This window comes from Hippopotamus amphibius, chromosome 3 (assembly GCF_030028045.1).
Source record: "Hippopotamus amphibius kiboko isolate mHipAmp2 chromosome 3, mHipAmp2.hap2, whole genome shotgun sequence".
In the NCBI taxonomy this organism is placed as follows: domain Eukaryota; kingdom Metazoa; phylum Chordata; class Mammalia; order Artiodactyla; family Hippopotamidae; genus Hippopotamus; species Hippopotamus amphibius.
Window position 1 is genome coordinate 73,702,934 of NC_080188.1, and position 22,251 is coordinate 73,725,184.

At 36.4% G+C, this 22,251-nt stretch overlaps 1 protein-coding gene across 1 annotated transcript in view; it reads left to right on the forward strand.

The window, feature by feature from the left end:
• IL15 (interleukin 15) overlaps positions 1-21,489 on the forward strand; it is a 70,543-nt gene extending 49,054 nt beyond the window's left edge. The window contains exons 2-7 of the mRNA XM_057727452.1: positions 8,079-8,178; positions 9,155-9,252; positions 10,590-10,674; positions 16,291-16,335; positions 18,307-18,444; positions 21,186-21,489. Of these exons, the coding sequence (XP_057583435.1) occupies positions 8,167-8,178; positions 9,155-9,252; positions 10,590-10,674; positions 16,291-16,335; positions 18,307-18,444; positions 21,186-21,296 (489 nt within the window). The 5' untranslated portion in view covers positions 8,079-8,166 and the 3' untranslated portion in view covers positions 21,297-21,489. The remainder of the gene's footprint in view (positions 1-8,078; positions 8,179-9,154; positions 9,253-10,589; positions 10,675-16,290; positions 16,336-18,306; positions 18,445-21,185) is intronic.
• The last annotated feature ends 762 nt before the right edge of the window (positions 21,490-22,251 follow it).

The window sequence follows — 22,251 nt, forward strand, 5'->3', positions numbered from 1 at the left end:
GAGAGGAAATGAGATCAGGATTAGAACCCACATAGTTGTGACCACCTCAGTGTTGACTGGCAGCCCTAGGTGTGCATCGCCTCTTTCTGTGCCTGCCCTTAGTGAAAATGATCCCAGATAGGAATCTTGCACATTTGTATTAGACACTGTTTATCAGTTGGATGATATTTTGATTTCTTAAAGAATTGATGCTGAATTTTGTCAAATAATTTTCCATCTACAAAGACAACCTAATGACTTTCGTCTTTTAATCTGTTAATGTAGTGAATACACTGATAAGCTTCCTGATGCTGACCATCTTTTCAAGAATAAACTTACTATTTAATTTTATTCTGTTAACACTCTGCTAGGCGGAATTTGTTAATGCTTGGGGAATTGGTATCTATGTTGCTATGAGAGATTGCTATGTAACTTTCTTTCACGGGATGTCATTACATAATTTTGATATCAGATTTTGGTGCCCCTGGGTTAGGATGATCCTGTATTGCCGTAAGGATTTGGAAATTCCCTGAATGCTTGGTAAAAGCCTTCATAGAGAAATCAGTGTCTTTTTATTACGTACGTATATTTTGACTAATCTTTAGGTTTTCCTTATCTTCGTGAGTCCACTTTGATAATTTTTTAGAAAGTCGATATTCAAATTGATTTGCATGAATATACAATTTATAAAAATTATGCTAATAATGGCCTCTTTTGCATTTTAGTATGTTTATGTATAACTTGACACTTTCCTTTTTAGTTTTGGTAGGTTTGTTTTTCAAAGATCCTCTCTTAGTTTTACTAATTACCTTTTTCTACTTTATTACTGTTTTTATCTCTAGTAACATTTAATTCCCTTTTTAAAGTGATTTTTATAGATTCTTGAGATTAATGCACAATAAAATATTTCAATCTAATTATTTTCTATGAAAGTCCATGAAATTCCCTATGTTATGTTTTTGCCATAATATTTTTTAATGAAGTGTTATTTTCAAATTGATTTTCTCTTTTATACCAGTGTTATTTAAAAGGATCATTTATACTCACAAATGGATAGGTTTTTTTAATTTTTATTTTTTATTACTGAGTTTTAATTCAATATTATTGATACTATTTTAATTCAGTATTATTCAATTCAATTAACCAATATTATTGATATTATTGATTTGTGATTACAAAATGTGACAGGTGTGAGTTCAGATTTTTGTAATTTTTTTGAGATGTTGCTTTAGACTTAGCACATAACATTTTAGGTCTATGTCATAAAAAACCTTTGATGAATGTTCTGTGTGTTTATTTTCTATGTGCTATTTCTGTAAGGTAGAATGTTTTCATCTATCTATAGTTAATCTAATATACATATATAGTGCATAAAACATTGTTCATTGTGTTTTGAAATTTGCCACAGGCAGTGGTGTGCTGGAGCCAGCTCTAATTGGCTTGCAAGAGCCAATGGTTAAATATTCAGGAATTTTGTGAACCAGTTGTTAAAACATTGTGGCTTGAAATCTGTATGGTGAGGTATTTACACAGCAGAAACTCGCAAATGCTACAAGGCAGTGGTTGTGGTTCTGGTTGTTGTTGATGTTTTGAGAGCCAGGCTAGCTTGCATACCCAGATCACAGCCCTACTCATTCGTGTTTATGTTTAAATTTCTGAACAGTGTTCAAGATTTTTTAATAACTCCTTGTTTTTCTATTAGATTTTCCTCTATATAATTTGAAGCTATATTGTCAGAAGCATAAAGGTTCATGGTTGTTATATCCTTTTGTAGGTTGTAACTTTTATCCATGTGCATTATTGCTTAGAATTTTAATCGAACTTCTCTCTTGAATTCTGATTTTCTGACTATATCATTACTACTATATTATTGTTAATTTTATTATTATTACTATACTCATATTTGCTTAGCATATCTTTTTTTGTACTTTTGTTTTCAAGCTTTTGGTAGCATTTTATTTTTGTTCCATTTCTTATAAATAGCATAGCTTAAAATTTATCTATCTTTCTGCCTCTCTATTTTTTAAACTCAATCTAAGTGTCTTTTAGTAAGCAAATGTAGTTTTTATCACCTCTTTTCACGTGTGGGTGTATGTACTTGTATGTTTAGATTTACTACTGCTACATTACTTTTTATATGTGAATTTTTACTGTAATTTCTTTAATTTTTTTCTTTTTATGCCTACCACTACCTTCTGTTAGATAGCTTAAATTTTCTTTGCTTTACTTTATTTATTTTATTTTATTTTTGGGCTTGAAAATTATGATATCTCTAAGTTTGTTTTTTCTGTATTGAACTTTTGATATGTGCAATTAATCATCTTGAATGTGCTGCATATTCACATAATATAATCCTAAATCTTAAATAATAATCTTAGCATGAGTTTACTTCCTCTTCTTCTTTTCTCACAATATTTACCACATGGAGTTTATCTGTGATTTTCCTTCCACATTGCTATTTGGAAAAGTACATGTTAGGTCAGGAGTTGCCTGGTGTTGAGGTGGGGAATGGAGTGACTGTATAAGTGTGTAAGAAATTTTTGTGATTGTAGATTTGTTTTCTATCATTGTTGTTTTCTATCATGGTGATTTCATGGCTGTATACAGTTGTCAAAATTATGCATATCATATACCTAAAATGGGTGTATTTTGTCACCTTGAAATTGTACCTCAAAAAAATTGATTTAAAAGTGTAGTGGAGAATGTCAGAAAGAACCAGAAATCATTAGCAAGATGTAGAGAAGGCCCATTAAAGGTTGAATCTCAAAAAGTTATAATGGCACATTTTTTCCAGCAGTACTTGGTAGCTTGGAATTGGAAACTGGCAAAATAAAAGTAGCAGAAAGATGAAATGTGGAGGAAATTCAGTGGAGGAAACTTAGGTGCTCTTTACAATGGTGTTACAGTGGCCAACTGGGACACCTGCTGGATAGGGAGGCAAGTGCAGATAAGAGGCTAATAGTTGTGAAAATGGGGGCAAAGTAGTTGTAACGATGTGAAAAAATAAAATCCAACAAACATGTAATATATGCTTGAGATGCACCCAGTATGCTTTTACATTTTGGAGTTACAGTAATGAACAAGATAAACAAGGTTTCTAACTACAAGAATCTCACATTTTTGCAGAATAAATGAATGAGATAAAAAAAGGACTTTTAAAAAATGTCATTAGTTATTTGTACACAAGTATAAATATTACCTGTTTTATGCTCCATAATTTCTTATATCCTTCATTTTTCTTTTTCTTGTATAACTTTTTTTTTATTTTCCTGGAATGCATTTTCACATCATTATTTCACAAACATTCTATCTTAATTTTAAATTTTATCTTAAATTTTCTAAGGTCTGGTATGAAAGAATTTCTTTGTCCTCTTTCTCAAATGTTAATAGCTGCCTAGGTTCAAACTCATATTTCCTTAGACTTTGAAAATTAGTTCTATTGTCTTCTAAGTACCATGATCAGATTCATTCTGATTCTTGTCCATAAGCAACTTGTTTTTACTCCATGGGTGTTAGCTAATAGCCTGTTTTTCTTTGTCTTGGAATTAGGAAATTAATTTTAAAATTTTAATAAAAGTAATAAAAAATACCATGTTTTTCATTTATCCTTTTTATGCCTTTTCAATATGAAAGCTAGTGTTTTTTTCCAACACTGTGAAATTTTCTTTTATCATTTTTATGATTGTTTGTTCCTGTCTGTTCTTTTTGCTCTTTCTGGACTTCCTTTTTGATACTATATTGGAATTTCTATACCTATCTCATAATTTCCAACTCTTTGTCCTTTTGTACTATGATTTGGGAGAATTTCTTCATCTTCACCAGTGTTTTTGAACAAAGTGCTTTTGGAAACTGAGCTAGAGGAACAGACCTCATTGACTGTCTCTAGATAATAGATTAAGTATCATAGTTGTTCTGCTCTTGGGGAAGCTACCCATTACACCTGCCCTAGAGAATGTACCAGTTAGCCTTTCTCAAAAACGCTTAACACAAAACATTTTTCAACAACATTTGCACCAAATGGTGAAAAAAGCACAGATAAACACATTGCTACATAGAACTATGATCAAGGAGTGGGAAGAACTGCAACTATATATGCCCTCTAGCTACACACGTGTCATTGTTGTCTATCTTAGATGATAAACTACCTCAGGTGTTCCTATATTCATTTTTTGTAATACCACCTGTCTAGTTAATGCCTTTTGAGTTGTCATGGTAACTAAGGTGTCCAAACTTCATAACTGCCTTTGTCTTTGGCAGTATAGATATTTAAATGGTTATGATTTGCTTTGGAAGCATTTCAATATAATTAAGCAATTTGTCTTGTTTTAAGTATTCCCAAGAACTTCATGTGTATAATTTATAGGCCTTGTATGACATAGTATTTTTTAAATACTAAGAAACATCTTAATCATTTATTTTTGCTGTTTTGATAAACTATTGAGATTTATAGGTCCTAATAACATGTTGTGTGGTCTTATGAGAGAATTAAATACCAACTTCAGATCTTGTTTTTATATGAAGTAATTTTTAAAGTCACAGTAGTAATCCATGGTAGCATAGTTCATACTGGATTTTTTTAGCCTTAGTATTAAACACAGATTGTGTTTAGTGAAATTTCTTATTTGGAAATTTCATAATATTGGTGTCAATTGAAAACAACTTGAAAGCAATTACTAAAAAAAATGCCAGTACACTTAATGACGGGACAGTTTAAGACACTAAAGATATCACTTTCTCAAGTATACTCAAATTGGGGCTAATTACGAGATCCATAGGTGTCAGAGGCTGGCCTATGGGTCAAATCCACTCTATTTTGAAAAATAAAGTTGTGTTGGAATTTAGCCATACCCATTCATTCATGCATTGTCTATGGCTATTTTCACATTATAATGGCAGAGTTAAGTAGCTGTAACAAAGATTACAAGATTTACAAAGCCAGACATTTTCTATCTGACCCCTTACGGAGAATGTTTACCATTTCTGCTTTATACAATGGTGACAGTTTTGTTCACTGTTATACCACTACTTTCACACTGTTATTGAATGGCTCACTTTTCTCTAAATACACACAGCACTTGTTTGTGTATATCCTTGCTCAGGCTCTTTCCTCCACCTAGAACGTTGTTTCTTTCCTTTTACTCATATCTAAAATCTGCCTATTCTTCAAGGTATGATTTCAGTAACACTTCTTTTATGAAGCCCCATGATTAAAAAAAGAAAAGTACATTATCTAGACATATCCCCCTTATACTCCCTTATATATACTCTAAAATCCCTTGCCTTTCTCTTGGTTGTACTTGCTTGGCATACACAACCGTGATTAAATCCAGTTCTCTACCTATTCCAGGCCTAGCTTTTCTTTGTATGTAGTAGTGTGGTGGCAGGAAACACACACAAGAATGCTGACTAACCTTACTTTCTGACCATTTATGACCATGAACTTACAATAGGCTAGTCTCCTATAAAAACATCTATTCACTGTCCTCCGAGCCTTGATGGCTATTTCATGTATTCTCCTGTCCTCAACCCATAACACCTCCTCCCCAGTCTCATTCTCTGCTGATGACTTTTTGTCCTAATTGAGAAAGTCAAAGTAATGTCGAGAACTTTCACCACCACTTCTACCCCCCTCTCAGCCCATACATCTCAGCCTTCCTTACAGTCAGCCTTCCTCGCCGAGATAATAGGTGATGAATTTTCACCCCCCTTCTGTATGAAATACTCTTTTGGCATTCTGAGCACTCAGTTTCAATGTGAGGAGGGTGGATTTGCCCTACTACCAACAAGTAGTTCTCGGATACCAGCAGGGTGTCCAAGAATTCAGCTCAATTCAGACACTTTTTACCCAGATCGAGTCAGATTCCATAGGTTGAGGGCTCAGTGCTTCAGACTGCCCTCCCACCCGCAGTGTCCCACCGTCTGCCTTCAGTTGCCTGTTGAAAGCCCAGGTTGTTATCCATGCTTCTGACCAACTGGCTGTAAATCAGAGGTTCCCAGGACCCCCCATTTACTGGTTTATTATAAAAAGATATAACTCAGGAATAGGCAGGTGGAAGAGCTGCTTCGGGCAAGGGCGCAGTCCAGGCATCCCTCTCTCCCAGCACTGGGTCCCCAAACCTGGAAACTCTTCGAACCCTGAGCTCTTGGGTTTTTATGGAGGTTTCAGTATATAGGCATGATTGATTAAATCATTGATTATTGGTGACTGAACTTAATCTCCAGTTTCTCTCTCCTTTCCCAAGGTGGGGGACAGAAATAGGCCTGAAAGTTCCAGCCCTCTAATCCCATAGTTGGTTCTGCTGACAACCAGCCCACCTCCTTGGGTGGAGTCCAGAAGTCACCTCATTATCATAATAAAAGACTCTTCTCCCACTCAAAGACTCTTCATTGCGCTCATCACTAGGAAATTCGTAGGGTTTTAGGAGCTATGGGCCAGAAATGAGGAAGAAGACCAAATACATATTTTATTATAAATCACAGTATCACAGATATCATCCTCATCCTCACTTGCCTATTCAAGAACATCTCTCTAACAATTGTTCTGTCTCTTACATCCTCAGTTTTTCCCTTGGCATACAAATGTACTGTTGTTTCCCTCACTTTCTACCACCTGTTATCACCTTTTGGAGCGGTATTGTTCAAAACATTGTCTGCAATAGCAATTTCCAATCCTTTCCTCTCACTTTCTCTGCTGCCCATTTCAGGTAGGCTTCTGCCTCCATTACTCCCCTCTAAGTGCTCCTTTCAGAGTCACCGATGACCTCCACGTTGCTTAGCCCACTGGTCAGCACTCAATCTGTGTCTTCCTTGACCTGTCAGCACATCTGACATGATCATCATTTCCTTTTCCCGTATGTATGTAATGGGTGGTTTAGAGCATATGCAATAGGTGGATTAGACTTAATGTTTTGTTGAGGAAGAAAGGGCATTTTTTTTTAATAAATTTATTTTTTTATTGGTTGAGTTGGGTCTTCATTGGGATGCGTGGGCTTCTCACTGCGGTGGCTTCTCTGGTTGTGCAGTGTGGGCTGTAGGCACGTGGGCTTCAGTAGTTGTGGCACTCAGGCTCAGTAGTTGTGGCCCGAGGGCTCTAGGGTGCAGGCTCAGTAGTTGTGGCTCATGGGCTTAGTTGCTCTGAGACATGTGGGATCTTCCCGGACCAGGGATCAAACCCATGTCCCCTGCATTGGCAGGCGAATTCTTAACCACTGGGCCACCAGGGAAGTTCAGAAAGGGCATTTTTATTGGATATACTCTTATAGTATCTTGTTTAAAACCTAGTCAAATCCTGGTTTTGCGTTTAAAGAGTTATACATCATATATGATAAAGCAATGATTTTTATATTTCAGAAACATCTGAAAAATAAAATAATTTAATTATTTCAGTCTACAAGAACTTAATTGCAGTGAATACTTATGTCAAGGGATGTGGCAGATTTTGATTTTTGAAGGGGAGGTCAACAGATACCTACTATGTTGGAAGGACAGCAAAAATACTTGTTTATATTCTATATATTTTGGTTTTAAATTTTTCTTCAGTAAAATGGAGTTGAATATGGGAATGTGTAATCTTCATATTCTTTGCCACTTTGAATTAAAGAGAAAACGGAATTTTTTTACTTACATCATCTCAAATGATGTTTCAATTAACAGTGATTTATTTAAGACTGAAGACATCTATGCAATGTCTGTAGAAGTAGCTACATCTGTTGTAAATTACATTAATAGTGAGTGGTTTATGTACATCAAGGTATTTGGCTGCTTCTGGTTTTCACTTCATATGGTTTTGGAATTTAATCAATTCAGGAATGTAATATAGTGGGAAGGGCTTGGGGTTTGTAATCAGACAGACCTGGTCTCAAATCCTGGCTGTCTTGTCTCAGATCCTTGCTGTGGGGCCTGGGCAGCACACTCAAATGCCACTAACCGTATACCTTAGGATTTTTCTGAGGATTAAACGTGATACACATATTAAGTGACTAATAGAGTGCCTGTAGAAAAGTAGGTGCTCAATAAATATTAATTCTTGTCCCTTACTTCCCCCCAACTCGTCCACTTGTGTTTTTAATGGAGCATCTTTACTCTGGGTTGTGTTGTAGGAAGTATTCTGGATGGATGGCTGTTTGGAAACCCATTGCCGTAGCCAGCTCTTCTTCAGTACTTAAGGATTTACTCTGGCATTGAGTAATGAGAATTTCGGTAAGAAAAATTAGATGAAGATAGTATATGGACTTCTCTTAAAAGGTCACTTGTGTCTCAGAGACTTCATAATGTTACACAGCTCTTCTCTGGAGATTTTGGGATTTCACAGATGTCTGTTCACATATGGGTTGTTCTTATTTTGAAAATAAGTAAAATAGGTTTTTAAAGTCTATTAAATAACGCCTTGATGTGCCCTTCATGTTGTTGTAAATGTATTATTTCACTTATCTCACCCTACTTTGTGTAGTCTTTGAAAACAAGGTCTGGGTGCTATTCATCCCTTCAGTGTAGACTACATGAAGTACAGATTCTTAGAGATTAAGTAATTAGTTCAACACTGCTCTCTGAAACTGTAAAGCCTTTGACAACATGAAAGAGGTAGGCAGAGGTATTGAAACTCCAGGAAATTCTAAGATAAGTGATTTTCCTAAGTCACCCAGAAAAATGATTATATATTGGCTCTTAAGATGCCATAGAGTATCTTTGGTTGGTTCCATTTCTATCCAGTTTTTCCCCAAACGATATTAATTTGTAGTTAATTTCCATACCATCACATGAAATTAATGTATAACTAGTACACCTGTATCAGTGATTCATGTTATGAACCTGTGCTGTATGAAATATGTTGGACAGTTAAAAGGGAAAGAAGGATGAGAAGGAGGTTAAGGATAATAGAAACAAGTGGTGATATTAGCATATATGTAAATTAGTAAATATATATCTTTTCTTTAAATTATTGTCATTGAAATGCATCTGGAGAAATGTTTATTAAAGAATGTTGCACATAGGAGACAGAGCTGAAGGTAGGGAAGAAAGTAAAAAAGATAAATTCTAATTTCATTAATTCTGATAAGGAATTCTGAAATTTTGATATATTTACATTTTGGAACCTAAAAATATAATTTTTAATTATTTTAAATCTCATTTTTTAACTAAAAAATTTCACCACTCTCTCTATGCTTATATTTTTCAGAAACCATATTTGAGAAGTACTTCCATCCAATGCTACTTGTGTTTACTTCTGAACAGTCATTTTTTAACTGAGGCTGGCATTCATGTCTTCATTTTGGGGTAATTTTATCATTCAGCTTAAATATCATCATGTTAATGACCATGATCATTATTCTTCAATATCTTCTCTATTAAATTGGTTTATGTTCAGTTTGCTTAAAGCCTAAGGTACTCAGTATTTGAAGTATGGTAGAGGGCAGACTATGGGAGAGTCAGAGGAGGTTTGGTAAACATCCTACAGAGCACTCTGTGTTCTTGTAATATCTCAAATGAGTATTATATCCTGCAAATAAATTGGACTTCTTGGTATCTCACTAAACTTGGAGGTACACTCTTTATTAACATATTGTGTGATTTTCGCACCAATAAGAAAATAGATACTGAGGGCTCACCCACGTTACTTTTTTATCTATCCCTGGTACTGACTTCTTTTATCCTTTGAGTCCTATTCTAGTTCAGTTTAAAACATTTCTTTCTTTCTTTAGGCCTTACTGTTTTCCTCCTAAAAAATATTTATATTTTTCCCACTCCTATTAGCTTGTTTCTTCTCTGTTAGGAGCAACTAATACACTGCACTCAGTTGGCTCAAAACACCCAACCTATAATTAGTAATCAGACTCTCAGTTCAGTTTTACTCTACTAATGCCTTCATGTTATGGGGAAATCACAGATTTGTGCAGGTAAATCCTCTTGGCAAAGAAGAATGGCGTTGGCTTTCGTGCTTCAGAATCCATCAGGGAGCAACTATTTTTACTGAAGCTCTAAGACTTATTCCACAATCACTTGGTCAGTGTATGTGTCTTTTGTCCTGATTTTAAATGACTGTTTTACCAAAATAAGTAAGTTATATAATCTAGTTTTATGACTAGATTAGGCTCAAGTCCATGCTATTTATGAGGAAAGCTGCTGCAAGGAGCGTGCAAGGGGCACATTTAACCTAATGTAAAGAATATTTACTGTCAAAATCACTACATGAAAAAGATTCTTGCTTATTTTAAGGATTGTACCCATTTATTGGACTTACAGATCTGATGGGATCTCTACTTAAAGAAAAGTAATAATTTATTCAAAAACATTTACTGAGCACTGCCACACATCAAGTACTGTTTTTATTTCATTGTGATAAACTGCACCAGGTTATTTACAAATTTTACCTCCAAATCAGGCTTTTCTCTAATCCAGGTTGGTCATCAAACTAAGCTAAAGCATCGGAGTTGTACTATATGTTTGGTGTTTATATTCATCTACAAGGCTGCTGAATGCACAAAGGCAAGGATTGCACTCATCTTTTCACTTGTTGGAATAAGAAAAAGTCTTGATTGCTTTTTTGCCTGCAGTATTCATCAAGTCAATATTATGTTCATTCAAAATGCTTTGCTCTTTGGTTTTGCTTTCAGCTGTATCAGTGCAGGTCTTCCTAAAACAGAAGCAAACTGGCAGCATGTAATAAGTGATTTGAAAAGAATTGAAGATCTTATTCAAGTGAGTACTCATTTTTCCATAAAATATCTGGTATAATTGCTATGAAGTGTGTTACTCCCTGAGTTTTACTGTCCGTCTTAATGAAATCTCACTTGAAACAATAATATTTCTGTAGAATTGGGGAGCCTCATAGAGCCTCAAATGACATCTTTTATTTGGAATTTTCAGATCTTAATTATCTTCAAAACTCAATTTATGAGTGGCCTGGCATGAAGAGCTCTCTGTCACCACAAGCCAGAGAGACTCCCTTTTCTGGTCAGAGAAAGCAGGTGGCTTGGTGACCTTTGTAGGGGGAATGGCCTGATCTAGGGAAAGGCTGTCTGTTCCATGGGCTAGAGAACCCTTCTCCTCCTGGAGACACCAGCTGGCCTGGCAGAACCTGTGGAAGAGAGAAATATGGGCCACACTATTGTGTGGGAGACACAACAGGGACCAATGGGAGTCTGGGGGCAGCAGGTGCACCAAGCCTTCCAAATTAGCACCACGAAGATTCTGAAAACTAAATCGTCATTGGAATCACAGCATGCAAACATAGGTCAGAACCTCTGTGCTAAGCCTACACAGGGTGGCCACATGCTAACATAGAAGATTTAAATAGGACCAGGGTCTTCTTATATAATAGTCAAAATTCCAGAATACAATTGAAAAATCACTTTTCGTACCAAGAAGCAGGAAAATCACAACTTGAATGAGAAGAGACTCTGAAACAGACTCTGAAACTGAGAAGGATTAGATGTTGGAATTATTGCAGAAGGATTTTAAAGCAGCCATCATGAAGATGTGCCAGCAAACAATTACGAGTATCCTTGAAACAACTGAAAAAAAAAAAAGAAAGAAAACCCAGAAAGTCTTAGCAAAGTGATACAATATGTAAAATGCACCAAATGGAAATTACAGAACTGAAAACTACAATAACTGAAATATAAAACAAACTGGAGAGGCTCATTAACAAAATGAATATGACAGAAGAAACACAGTCAACTTGAGGATAGAATAATAGAGACGAAACAGACTGCAAAAAGCAAATAAAGCATCAGGGATCTTTGGGACAATAAAAGATCCAGCATTCCTAGCATTATCATCCCAGAAGGAGAGGAAAAAAATAATACAAATAAAAGAATACAAATAAAATGTTGGCCAAACTGATAACAAAATACAAACGAACTTTATACTGTCTACAAGGAATTCACTTCAAATATATATATATACACACACATACATATATAGGTAGGTTGAAATTAAAAGAAGAGAATAGAATATGTCATGCTGTAATGAGTTGAATAGTATCCTCCCAAAATCTACATCCACCCAGAACTTCAGAATGTAACCTTATTTGGAAATGGGGTCTTTGCAAATATAACCAATTAAGATGAGGTTATAGTGGACTGCAGTGGGCCCAAATCCAATGACGAGTGTCCTTATAAGAAGAGGACAGGACACATAGACACAGGGAAGAAGGCCGTGCAAAAACAGAGGCAGCTACAAGTCAGAGGAGATTGGATGTTGCAGTACAAGCTAAGCAAGGTCAAGGATCACCAGGAGCCGCAAGGGCTTTGGGAGCCATAAGGAAGGGCAGTTCTCTAGCACCTTCAGAGGGAACAGGCCCTATTGACTCCTTGGCTTTGAACTGTAAGGGAATGAAATGTTGTTTGAAGACACTCACGTTGTGATACTTTGCTGCAGCAGCTCTAGGAAACCAGGCACCTGCACATAATAATTCACACAATAATTTTAAAAATCAGAAGTGGCTATATTCATATCAGATAATGTAGACTTCACAGCAAATACAGTTACTAGAGTCACGAGAGACAATAGACCATGGTAAAAGATGAGTCTGCCAGGAAAACATAATGATCTTAAATGTGTACCCATCAAACAGCAGAGCCTCAAAAGGTAGGAAGCAAAAACTAATAACAGAACTGAAAGGAGAAACAGACAAATCCATAAATTTATTGACAGTTGACTCTAGCACCTCCTCAGTGACTAATAGAACTACTAGACAGAAAATCAGAAAGGATATAGAAGAACAGGATGACACAGTCCACCAACAGCATCTAATTTCCATAGATAGAACACTTCACCCAACAACAGCGAATAAACATTTTTTTCAGGCACACCACCCACCCAAACTGAACATATCCTGGGCCATAAAACAAACGTTAACACACTTATCAGAACTGAAATCATGCAGAATATGTTATCCTACCAGAGTGAAATCGAGCAGAAATCAGTTACATAAATACAACAGGAAAATCTCCAAATACTTGGAAACTCGATACACTTATAAACATTACATGGGTCAAAGGGCAAGTCTCAAGGGATATTAAAAAATATAGAACTGAATGAAGACAAAAATTCAATCTAGGAAGATTTGTGGGATTTAGCTAAAGCTTTACAGAGTGGGAAATTGATAAAGCTAAATGATTGCATTTGAAAAGAGGAAAGATCTTAGATCACCAGTCTAAGTTATTGCCTCAAGAAAGTGGGAAAAGAAGAGCACAATAAGCCCAAAATATGCAGAAGGAAGGAAGTAATAAAGATAAGAACAAAAATTGGTGAAATTGAAATCAGGAAAACAATAGAGGGAAACCAATGAAACATAAAGCTCATTACTTGGGGAAAGAAAAATCACTAAAGTTGATAAACCTTTAGAAAACCTGACAAAGATAAAAGAAATGACAAACACCATTAGTATCAGGACTGAAATTGGGGTCTTACTATAGAATCTACAAGCATTAAAAGGATACTAAAGTAAAACTATGAACAACTTTATTCTCGTGAATTTGATAATTTAGAGGAAATGGAAAATATCCTGAAAACCCACAAACTACCAAAATGCAGCAAAGATGAAATACATAATCTGAAAACTCCTATAACCACCAAAGACATTGAATTTACCATATACGAGTTCCCAAAAAAGAATCTCCAGGTCAGCTGGTTTCAATGGAGCATTCTACCAAACATTTTAAGAAGAATTAACACCAATTTTACACATGCCTTCTTAAAAGTAGAAGAGGAAGCACTTTCCAACTCATTTTAGGAGGTAGGTATTACCTTGATGGTAAAACCAGACAAAGGCAGTACCAAAACAGAAAGCTGCAAATACCACTAATGAACATGGATGCAAAAATTCTCAATAAAATCTTAGCAAATCAAATCCACCAGTGCATTGAAAGAATTATAAAATCCATGACCAAGTGGATTTTACTCCAAGTATGCAAGACTTGTTCAGTATTTGAAAATCAATCAGTGTAAATCCACCATATCAGTAGGCTAACGTAGTAAATCATAAGATTATATCAAGTGATGAAGAAAAGGTATTTTACAAATGCAGCATCTCTTCATGATAAACATGATAAACATTTCTCAGCAAACAAGAAATAAATAAGAAACTTCTTCAGTTTGCTACAGAGCACGTACCAAAAACCTAGAGCTGACATTATACTTCATGGGGACTGACTGCTTTTCCCCTAAAGTTGGAAATGAGGCAAGGATATCTTTTCTCACCACTTTTATTCAACACAGTATTGGAATTTTAGCTCAATTGGCAAGGCAGGAAAAAAAGAAATAAAAGGCTTAAGGCAAGAAAAATAAATAATAGGTATGCAGATTAGAAAGGAAGAAAGTATAAATCACCCTAAGTCTTTTTTTTTTTTTTTTTTAATTTATTGGCTGCATTGGGCCTTCCTTGCTGCACATGGGCTTTCTCTAGTTGATGTGAGCGGGGGCTACTCTTCATTGTGGTGTGCTGGCTCCTCATTGTAGTGGCTTCTCTTGTTGCAGAGCACGGGCTCTAGGCGTGTGGGCTTCAATAGTTGAGGCACACGAGCTCAATAGTTGTGGCTCACAGGCTCTAGAGCACAGGGTCAATAGTTGTGGCGCACGGGCATAGTGGCTCCATGGCATGTGGGATCTTCCCAGAGCCGGGCTCGAACCCATGTCCCCTGCATTGGCAGGCGGATTCTTAACCACTGCACAACCTAGGAAGTCCACCCTAAGTCTTTTTTTAAGTACCAATAAATGGCTGCATTTTATTTAGGGAATGCAAATTAAAACCACAACAACATGTCACCTATAAGAATATTTAAAATAAAAAATATCGATAATGCCAAATGCTGGCAAAGATGTGGAGGAACAGGATCACATATATTGCTGGTGAGATGTGAAATTGTACAACCACTCTAAAATAGTTCGGCTGTTTCTTATAAAACAAAACATACGTTTGCCATATGATCCAACAGTTACACTCAAACATTTATATCGGATAAATGAAAACGTGCATTCACACAAAACATGCACATGAATGTTTATGGAACTTTGTTTATGAAAGCTAAAAACTGGAAAGACCCCCAATGTCCTTCAGCAGGTGAACAGTTAAGCTGTGGTATGTTATATCATATAATATTAGTGCACAATAATAAGAAACAAATTACTGATACAGCAAGTTGTGTGGATCTCCAGAGTACTATGCTGCGTGAAAAAAAAAGCCAATGGGGTAAACAAACTGTAGTTCATCCATACAATGGAATATTACTCAGTGATAGAAAGAAATAGGCTATTTAGCCATGAAAAGGTATGGAGGAACCTTGAAAGCATATTGCTAAATGAAAGAAGCCAATCAAAAAAGGCTACATACTATGTGATTCCAACTATATGACTTTCTAGGAAAGGGTGGATACAATAAAAACATCAGTGGTTGCCAGGGGATAGGGGAAAGGGAAGGTTGAAAAGGTGGAGCACAGGTGGTTTTTAGGGCAGTGGGACTATTTTGTACAATACTGTAATGATCAATGCATGTCATTATACATTTGTCAAAAACTATAGGTGTACAACACCAAGAGTGAACCCTAATGTAATCTGTGGGCTTTAGCTGAAAATGTATCCATATTAACTCATCAGTTTTAATAGACATACTACGCTAATGCAAGATATTAATAATACAGGAAATGGGAAGGAGCCGGGGGCCATATGGGAACTTTCTGTACTTTCTGCTGATGTTCTGTAAACCTCCAACTGCTTAAAAAATAAAGTCTATTAATTTTTTTCAATAAGCCAATTTCAAAAGGTTATATACTTTATGATTCCATCTATATAACACCCTTGAAATGATATCATAGGAATGGGGAGCGGAGAAGGGGTTACCAGGGATTAGAAGGATGGAGGGGGTGGGGGGAGCATTTCGGGAGAAGGTGATTTTGGCTGTAAAGGAATAGCAGAAGGATTCTTATGGTGATGGGACTGTTCTGTATCTTAACTGTGGTAGTGGTTACGTGAATTGACACATCTGATACAATGGCATAGAACTACACACACACACACACACACACACAAGTGCACATAAAACTGAAATGTGGACAAAGTGAGTGGATTGCATCCATGTCAATTTCCTGGTTGTGCTATTGTACTATGTTATACAGGACAGCATCACTGGAGGGAACAGTGAAGGGGTACACAGAATTTCGCTGTATTTTCTCTTACAATTTCAAATGAATCTAAAATCATCTCAAAATAAAGAATTTAATTTAGAAATAATTTTTAGTGTTTTCAGTAGGCTGTTCTCATTATATCTAAAGCAGGGAATAGGTTTTCATATTATCTAATTCTGTTTCCTTTCAGTCTATACACATGGATGCCACTTTATATACTGAAAGCAATGCTCATGTGAGTATAGTTTGTTTTCAATGTTGCTATATTTTCCAATTTTCAAAGGTCTACGAAGTATAGTTGCATAAATTTACTGGACTATGTATTGATTTAAAATCTAACTTTTGGCATGTTCTTACAACATATGGTCAATGAATTTTATATGTAATTGTTGAGGTTATAGGAGTTGGGGATAAAGAGCTACATAGATGCTGTTTTCCTTGTAGCATCGTTGCCAGATCAAGACATAAAAAAGCTTTTTTCATCAATGTCAAACAAAATATAGTATATATTTCTTTTATGCAATTAAATCATGATACAATTAAATGCAAGAATCAAGTTAACTCAGGCAATTTAAGAGTATCCAAACTATCAGTTGTTTCCAGTGCTCTAGTGTATTATCACTTTTAATCACATTTCACAAATTGTTTAAATATGTTCATGCTCCACATTTTGCCTGAATCTCTACAGTTGTCAGAAAAGGATTCTGACTGGTTACTCTCTATGAGAAAAGAAATAAACACAACTGATAAAAACTATCAGAATTCAAAAATAATCTTGAACTTGTTTCATTAATATGCTGATGTTGCCTTAGGCTTATAGGTTTTCAGTTGAGCTGCTAGTCCTTTCCCACTGGGCTGGTTACAAAAAGCCAAGAAACAAGTCCCCGACATCTTCACTTCAAGGAAAACAAACTCTGTGTTGTGTGCATTCAGAACAGTGAATCCTCTCTCTATTATTCCTTAATTAGAACTTCTCTGAAATAGAAGGTTTTGCCCTATCAAAACGTTCTAAGCATTGGAAAGAAGCCACAGCTAGAAACTAGAATAAACAGCTATCCATCATTCACTTGGATAGTGCTGCTACACTAGAAATTGTCTCCCTCTTTTGGCTTCAGCATGTTTTCCATTTTTCTTTGCATTTTCTTCAAAGTAGAAAACAGTCAATTAACTACCAGCACTAAGAATCCTGAGATTGCTTTTTTGCAAGAAGATAACCTTGCAACTCGTGGGTTGTAGAAAGTAGTTGAGATTGAAATTTAGATTTAATTTAGCCACTTTTGAGCTTTGTTACCTCGGAAGACACTACATATATCTGAACCTCGGTTTATTATTTACTTTACTTATTACTTATTTTATTATCAACATGGTGACAGCATTTACCCTTTCAATCCAGAGCAGCTGCTGTGGGGGGATAAGGAATATTGCCAGGACTAGGCACATGGCTGTCTTCCTTCCTTCGTTCTTTCCTTCCTTCCCTCCTTCCTTCCTTCTTCCCTCCCACCTAGCTTCCTTCCTTCCTTCCTTCCTTCCTTCCTTCCTAATGTAAGCACTTGTTAAGTGCTTGCAGAGTCCCAGGCACCATGCATGGCACTAAGAACAGGAAATCAGACACATCATGGTCAAGTCCCCACATGCTCATTAAATGCTTCTTTTGTTTGAAGTTTAGGTTTTTGTTAAAGTAACCATCTTGGGAAATGTATTTTTGTGGGACCTGAAAAGTACCTTTATGATTTGGCCAGCCTGTGAATAGGCCATACTCCTGCTTTGATATTTCTAAGATCTTTCTTGGAATCACATCTGCCTCTGGAACTTTGGAACTTGCAGGAATAGTATGATTAGCAGCCACCACTGTTTAAAATGTTAACGATATGATCTGATTCTAAAAAATTCTTCTGTATATACCATCTCTATTAATGTTCTGAGAGTCAGTATTATCTCCCCTTTACACAAAAGAAATGTGCTTAGTGAGGAAAAAGTAGCCTATTATTTCCATGTTTTCTATTTTGGTTTTCATTTCAAAGCCAAAAGAGAAGAAAAAATTCAAGCTGCTTCCTATGTAAAACTTCTTAGGGGTATTGTGTTTCTTTATAAAATAGCTGGATTGACTTTTTAAAAAATCAAAATTATATCTGTGTGAAACTGAATAATGGGAAAATAAGTGTTTTTTTTTTTTCTTTTTTTTCATGGTTCTTTGTTGCTCTTTTAGCCCAATTGCAAAGTAACAGCAATGAAGTGCTTTCTTCTGGAGTTACGCGTTATTTTGCACGAGTCCAGAAATTCGGACATTAATGATACAGTAGAAAACCTTATCATCCTAGCAAACAGCAGTTTATCTTCTATTGAGGTGAGTTATCCAATAGTAATACAGAGCTCCATCGGATGCTCTTGGCTTGATTGGGAGAAATCATTAGCTGGATGAGATGTAATGGACAAGGAGACCCTCTGAAGGGGCACTTGGAAAAGTAAGTGAATTCCAGTGGAGTGACATCCAGAAGCAGCACCATTACTACTGTCCACACACTCCTAAACTGTTCATTGATTTATTCATTCAACAAACATTGACTGCATGCTCCAGGCCATGTGCGTCACCGTTGGAATGACGGGGGTAAACCATCACTGACCTCAAGGTGTTGATCCCTAGGTGTAGTGGACAGACATTAATCTAATTACATAATTGCTGAGCATCCATAGTAGTAATCCACATTTACCTGGGTTATTACTCTGTGCCAGACACTGTTCTTCGAGGGTTAGATGGTAATTCGTTGAATTCTCGCAATCTGTGAGATAGCTATCGCTGTTTCTGTTTTAAGGTTGAAGAAACGGGGGCTCTGGAGGCTTGAATCTCTTCCTCCAATTCACACAGCTAGTAAAATGGGGGGCCAGGCGTGCCCAAGCAGTTTCACTCCAGAGTCTGCCTTCTTATCTACTCAAAGGATAATGATCATATTTATAACTGGGGAATAGTGTGCGCCATCCCAGGCGATAGGAGCAGTATAGGGCTCCAGGAGAGCAAACACCAGGGACCCCCGTAGTAGGCGGGGGCATCAGCTATGCAAAGGCCCTACAAAGGATTATGGCTTTCAGGGCAAAACGTTAGTGGCCAAAGCAAAGTGAATAGAAAAAGTTTTATAAACAAAAAAGGCATAATCATAATTCGTTCATTTCACAAATCCTTTTTGGGCCCCGTTGTAGGCCCTCGAGATAACAGAAGTGAAAAAATACACATGGTTTCTGCTCTTACAGAAGGAAGAAGCATACAGAAGTCAATCAATAAGCAAATGAATAATGTCAGGTGATTATTAAGTACAATAGCCAAAAAAAAAAAAAAAATAGAGGCAGGTAAGGGGACTGGGGCTCTACTTTAGAGAAGGTTTACCTACTAAGTTGACATTTGGCAAAGATGTGAGAGGGAATGTGCTTTAAGGATGCCGGGGAAAGTATGTCCAAGCAGAGGCAACTGAAAGAGCAGAGGCCCTGAGCTAGTGTGGCTGGACACCTTGGATTTTCCCTAAAAGTGCCAGGCTGCTTTAGGTCTTTGCTTCAATGTCACCTTCTCAGTGATGTTACCTCTTTACAACCACAGTCCTTCCCCCACCTCAGCCAGCCCCACCCCCTTCTCTGTATGTGCCTCTATCTTAAATGCTATGTCTTACTTGATGGGTATTCTATTTTTCCTACTAGAATGTCAGCTTCAGAGGGGCAGGGTTTTGGGGTTTTTTTTTTCTGTTTGTTTGTTTGTTTGTTTTAGGGCTGTATCCCAACTCCTAGAACAGTGCTTGGCATGTACTAGCTACTCGATCTATTTCTGAAATGAATGTATTAATGTTTAAAATACCCTTGTGATATCTTCTCTCTCTGTTATTGGTAGAAAGACTGAACCATGCAACATATAACTGATAATAATGTCAGTGGGGGACTCTTTAATGTGTGTTTTTATAGTCACCCTCATCATGGCATAGTGCAGCCAGACTGCACAGTCAGAAGACCTGGACGTGGAGAATTTCATTGATTATGCCAACTGAGACGAGTCATTTAATATCTCTGCCTTCCTATCTGACATGATTATTTTCAGGATCAAATAGGACAGCATTATATGGAATGTGACAGTTCCTAGTGTAGAGTATGTGCTTGATAAACATTGGTGAATCTGAATTTTAAATGCTTAATGGATGGAAAATCTAATTTTGGTTTTTGCTGGTACAGCTTTCATGGATCAGATGATCCCTAGAAAATTTATTTTTGATCGCTACATTTGCAATATTCTAGTTATTCATGAAACTGTGTTTCAATTACAATAATTTGTGATATTCATCGAAATAGTTCAATTTAACCAATAATGGTTGGGTGAATATTATGTGCCAGGCTCTATGCTAAATGCTAGGGAAGCAAAAATACATAGCCTTGCCTTCCTGGAGAAGCCTAGAGAATAGTGGTATGTAAAGCATAAAACTCCATAATACATGATGTGATGTGAGAGTCTAAACAAGGGGTTCTGAGAATGGAGAAATGGGACATTCGGTCCAGCTCCAGGAGCTCCCAGGTTCAGAAAAGCCTTCCTAATGGAGACAGCACCTGAATGATCTTAAGTGTGAGTGGCAGTGCCTAAAATAGAAGTGTGGAACAGGCAGAGAGAAAAGCAAAGACAGCGAGGCACCTGATAGCCTGATATGTATATGGGAGGGAAGGCATGAGCCCAGTGTTCCTAGGGCATAATCTTTGAGCTGTGGAAACCATGAATGAAATAGGTAAGCAACAGCTCAAGGTGGGCCTGTGTGCCATGCAGGGAGGCATGGACTTCTTGCTGGGGTAGATGACCAGAAACCACTGAAGGGCTCTAAGCAGGAACTTTACGGTTCGCTAGATTTTTTTTCTAATGTGTTTTTCATTATCCTTAATTGGCTCTAGGAAAAAATCAGCCCTTATCAAATCTCCCAGTTTTCTTTTCCCATAGTTCTTCCTAATATGATAATTAATCTGCCAGAGCTTTTATGTCTCAAGACCTCACCATATGGTTCAAATGATATGATATTCGCAGGAAAGGCATATTTTAGACTTTCCAATCTAATCCTTTCTTTTTATTTGCAGTATAAAACTGAATCGGGATGCAGAGAATGTGAGGAGCTGGAGGAAAAAAATATTAAAGAATTTTTGAAGAGTTTTGTACATATTGTGCAAATGTTCATCAACCCTTCTTGATTGCAGCTGATCCTTCTCAGCATTTCTATTATTAACAAACATCTTCCCACTGCTTAGAGGCAATGAAACACTCAGCCTTTCAAATGTGCTGTCAAAACAAATTCTTCTGGCAAGAGGATGATCAGGATCTTGGATCAGATGAACTCCTAGAAATGAAGGCTGAAAAATGGCATTGAGTACCATGGTGTCTATGAACAATGCACTTATTTTGTTCATTTATTTTTAATTTATTATTGAAATTGTACATATTTGTAGCATAATGTAAAATGTTGAATAAAATTGTGTACATATTTTATCTTTTGAAATTGCACTGATATTTTACATCTTATAAGAAAATAGAGGGTGTTTGGTTAAAGGGTGATAGTCAAATTATTTAATAACCACGGGGACTGGGCACTACTGTTGTAGGTAATGAGGATGCCCCAACCAATGTGGAAATTGACTACCAACCTTCCTTTACTTCTCCTTTAGGTGTAGCACTTGGAAGGAGAATCGACTACCAATGAGAAAGGAAGAACTAGATGTGAGATCAGTAATTTCATTATTGATATATAAAGCACTTGTTATGAGAGAAAGAATTTGCAAGTACCTGGCATGGAATGTGCATCAGTCCCTCTCAGGTGGGGTGGCAATAAGAAACCTTCACGGATAGGTGGAATTATGTACCGAAACTAGTGTTTGCAATAATGTTTATGTTTCATGCTTCCCCAAGTATGGGTATTTTATTTTTCCACATTGTTTTTGCCATGTTTGTATAATAAAAAACTGCTGATGAGTTAAAGTCAGCATGATCTGGCATAAAATAATTGTTTCTATTATTTTTTAGTATACTGTCTAAAATTTTTAAGCTCTTTTCAAGTGGAACTGACTAAAGTGAAATAATCTCATCTTATCACAGATTTCTTTCCCCTAGTTCACTTCTGGCAGTCTTTACTGGGGGACTTAAGGATAGGAA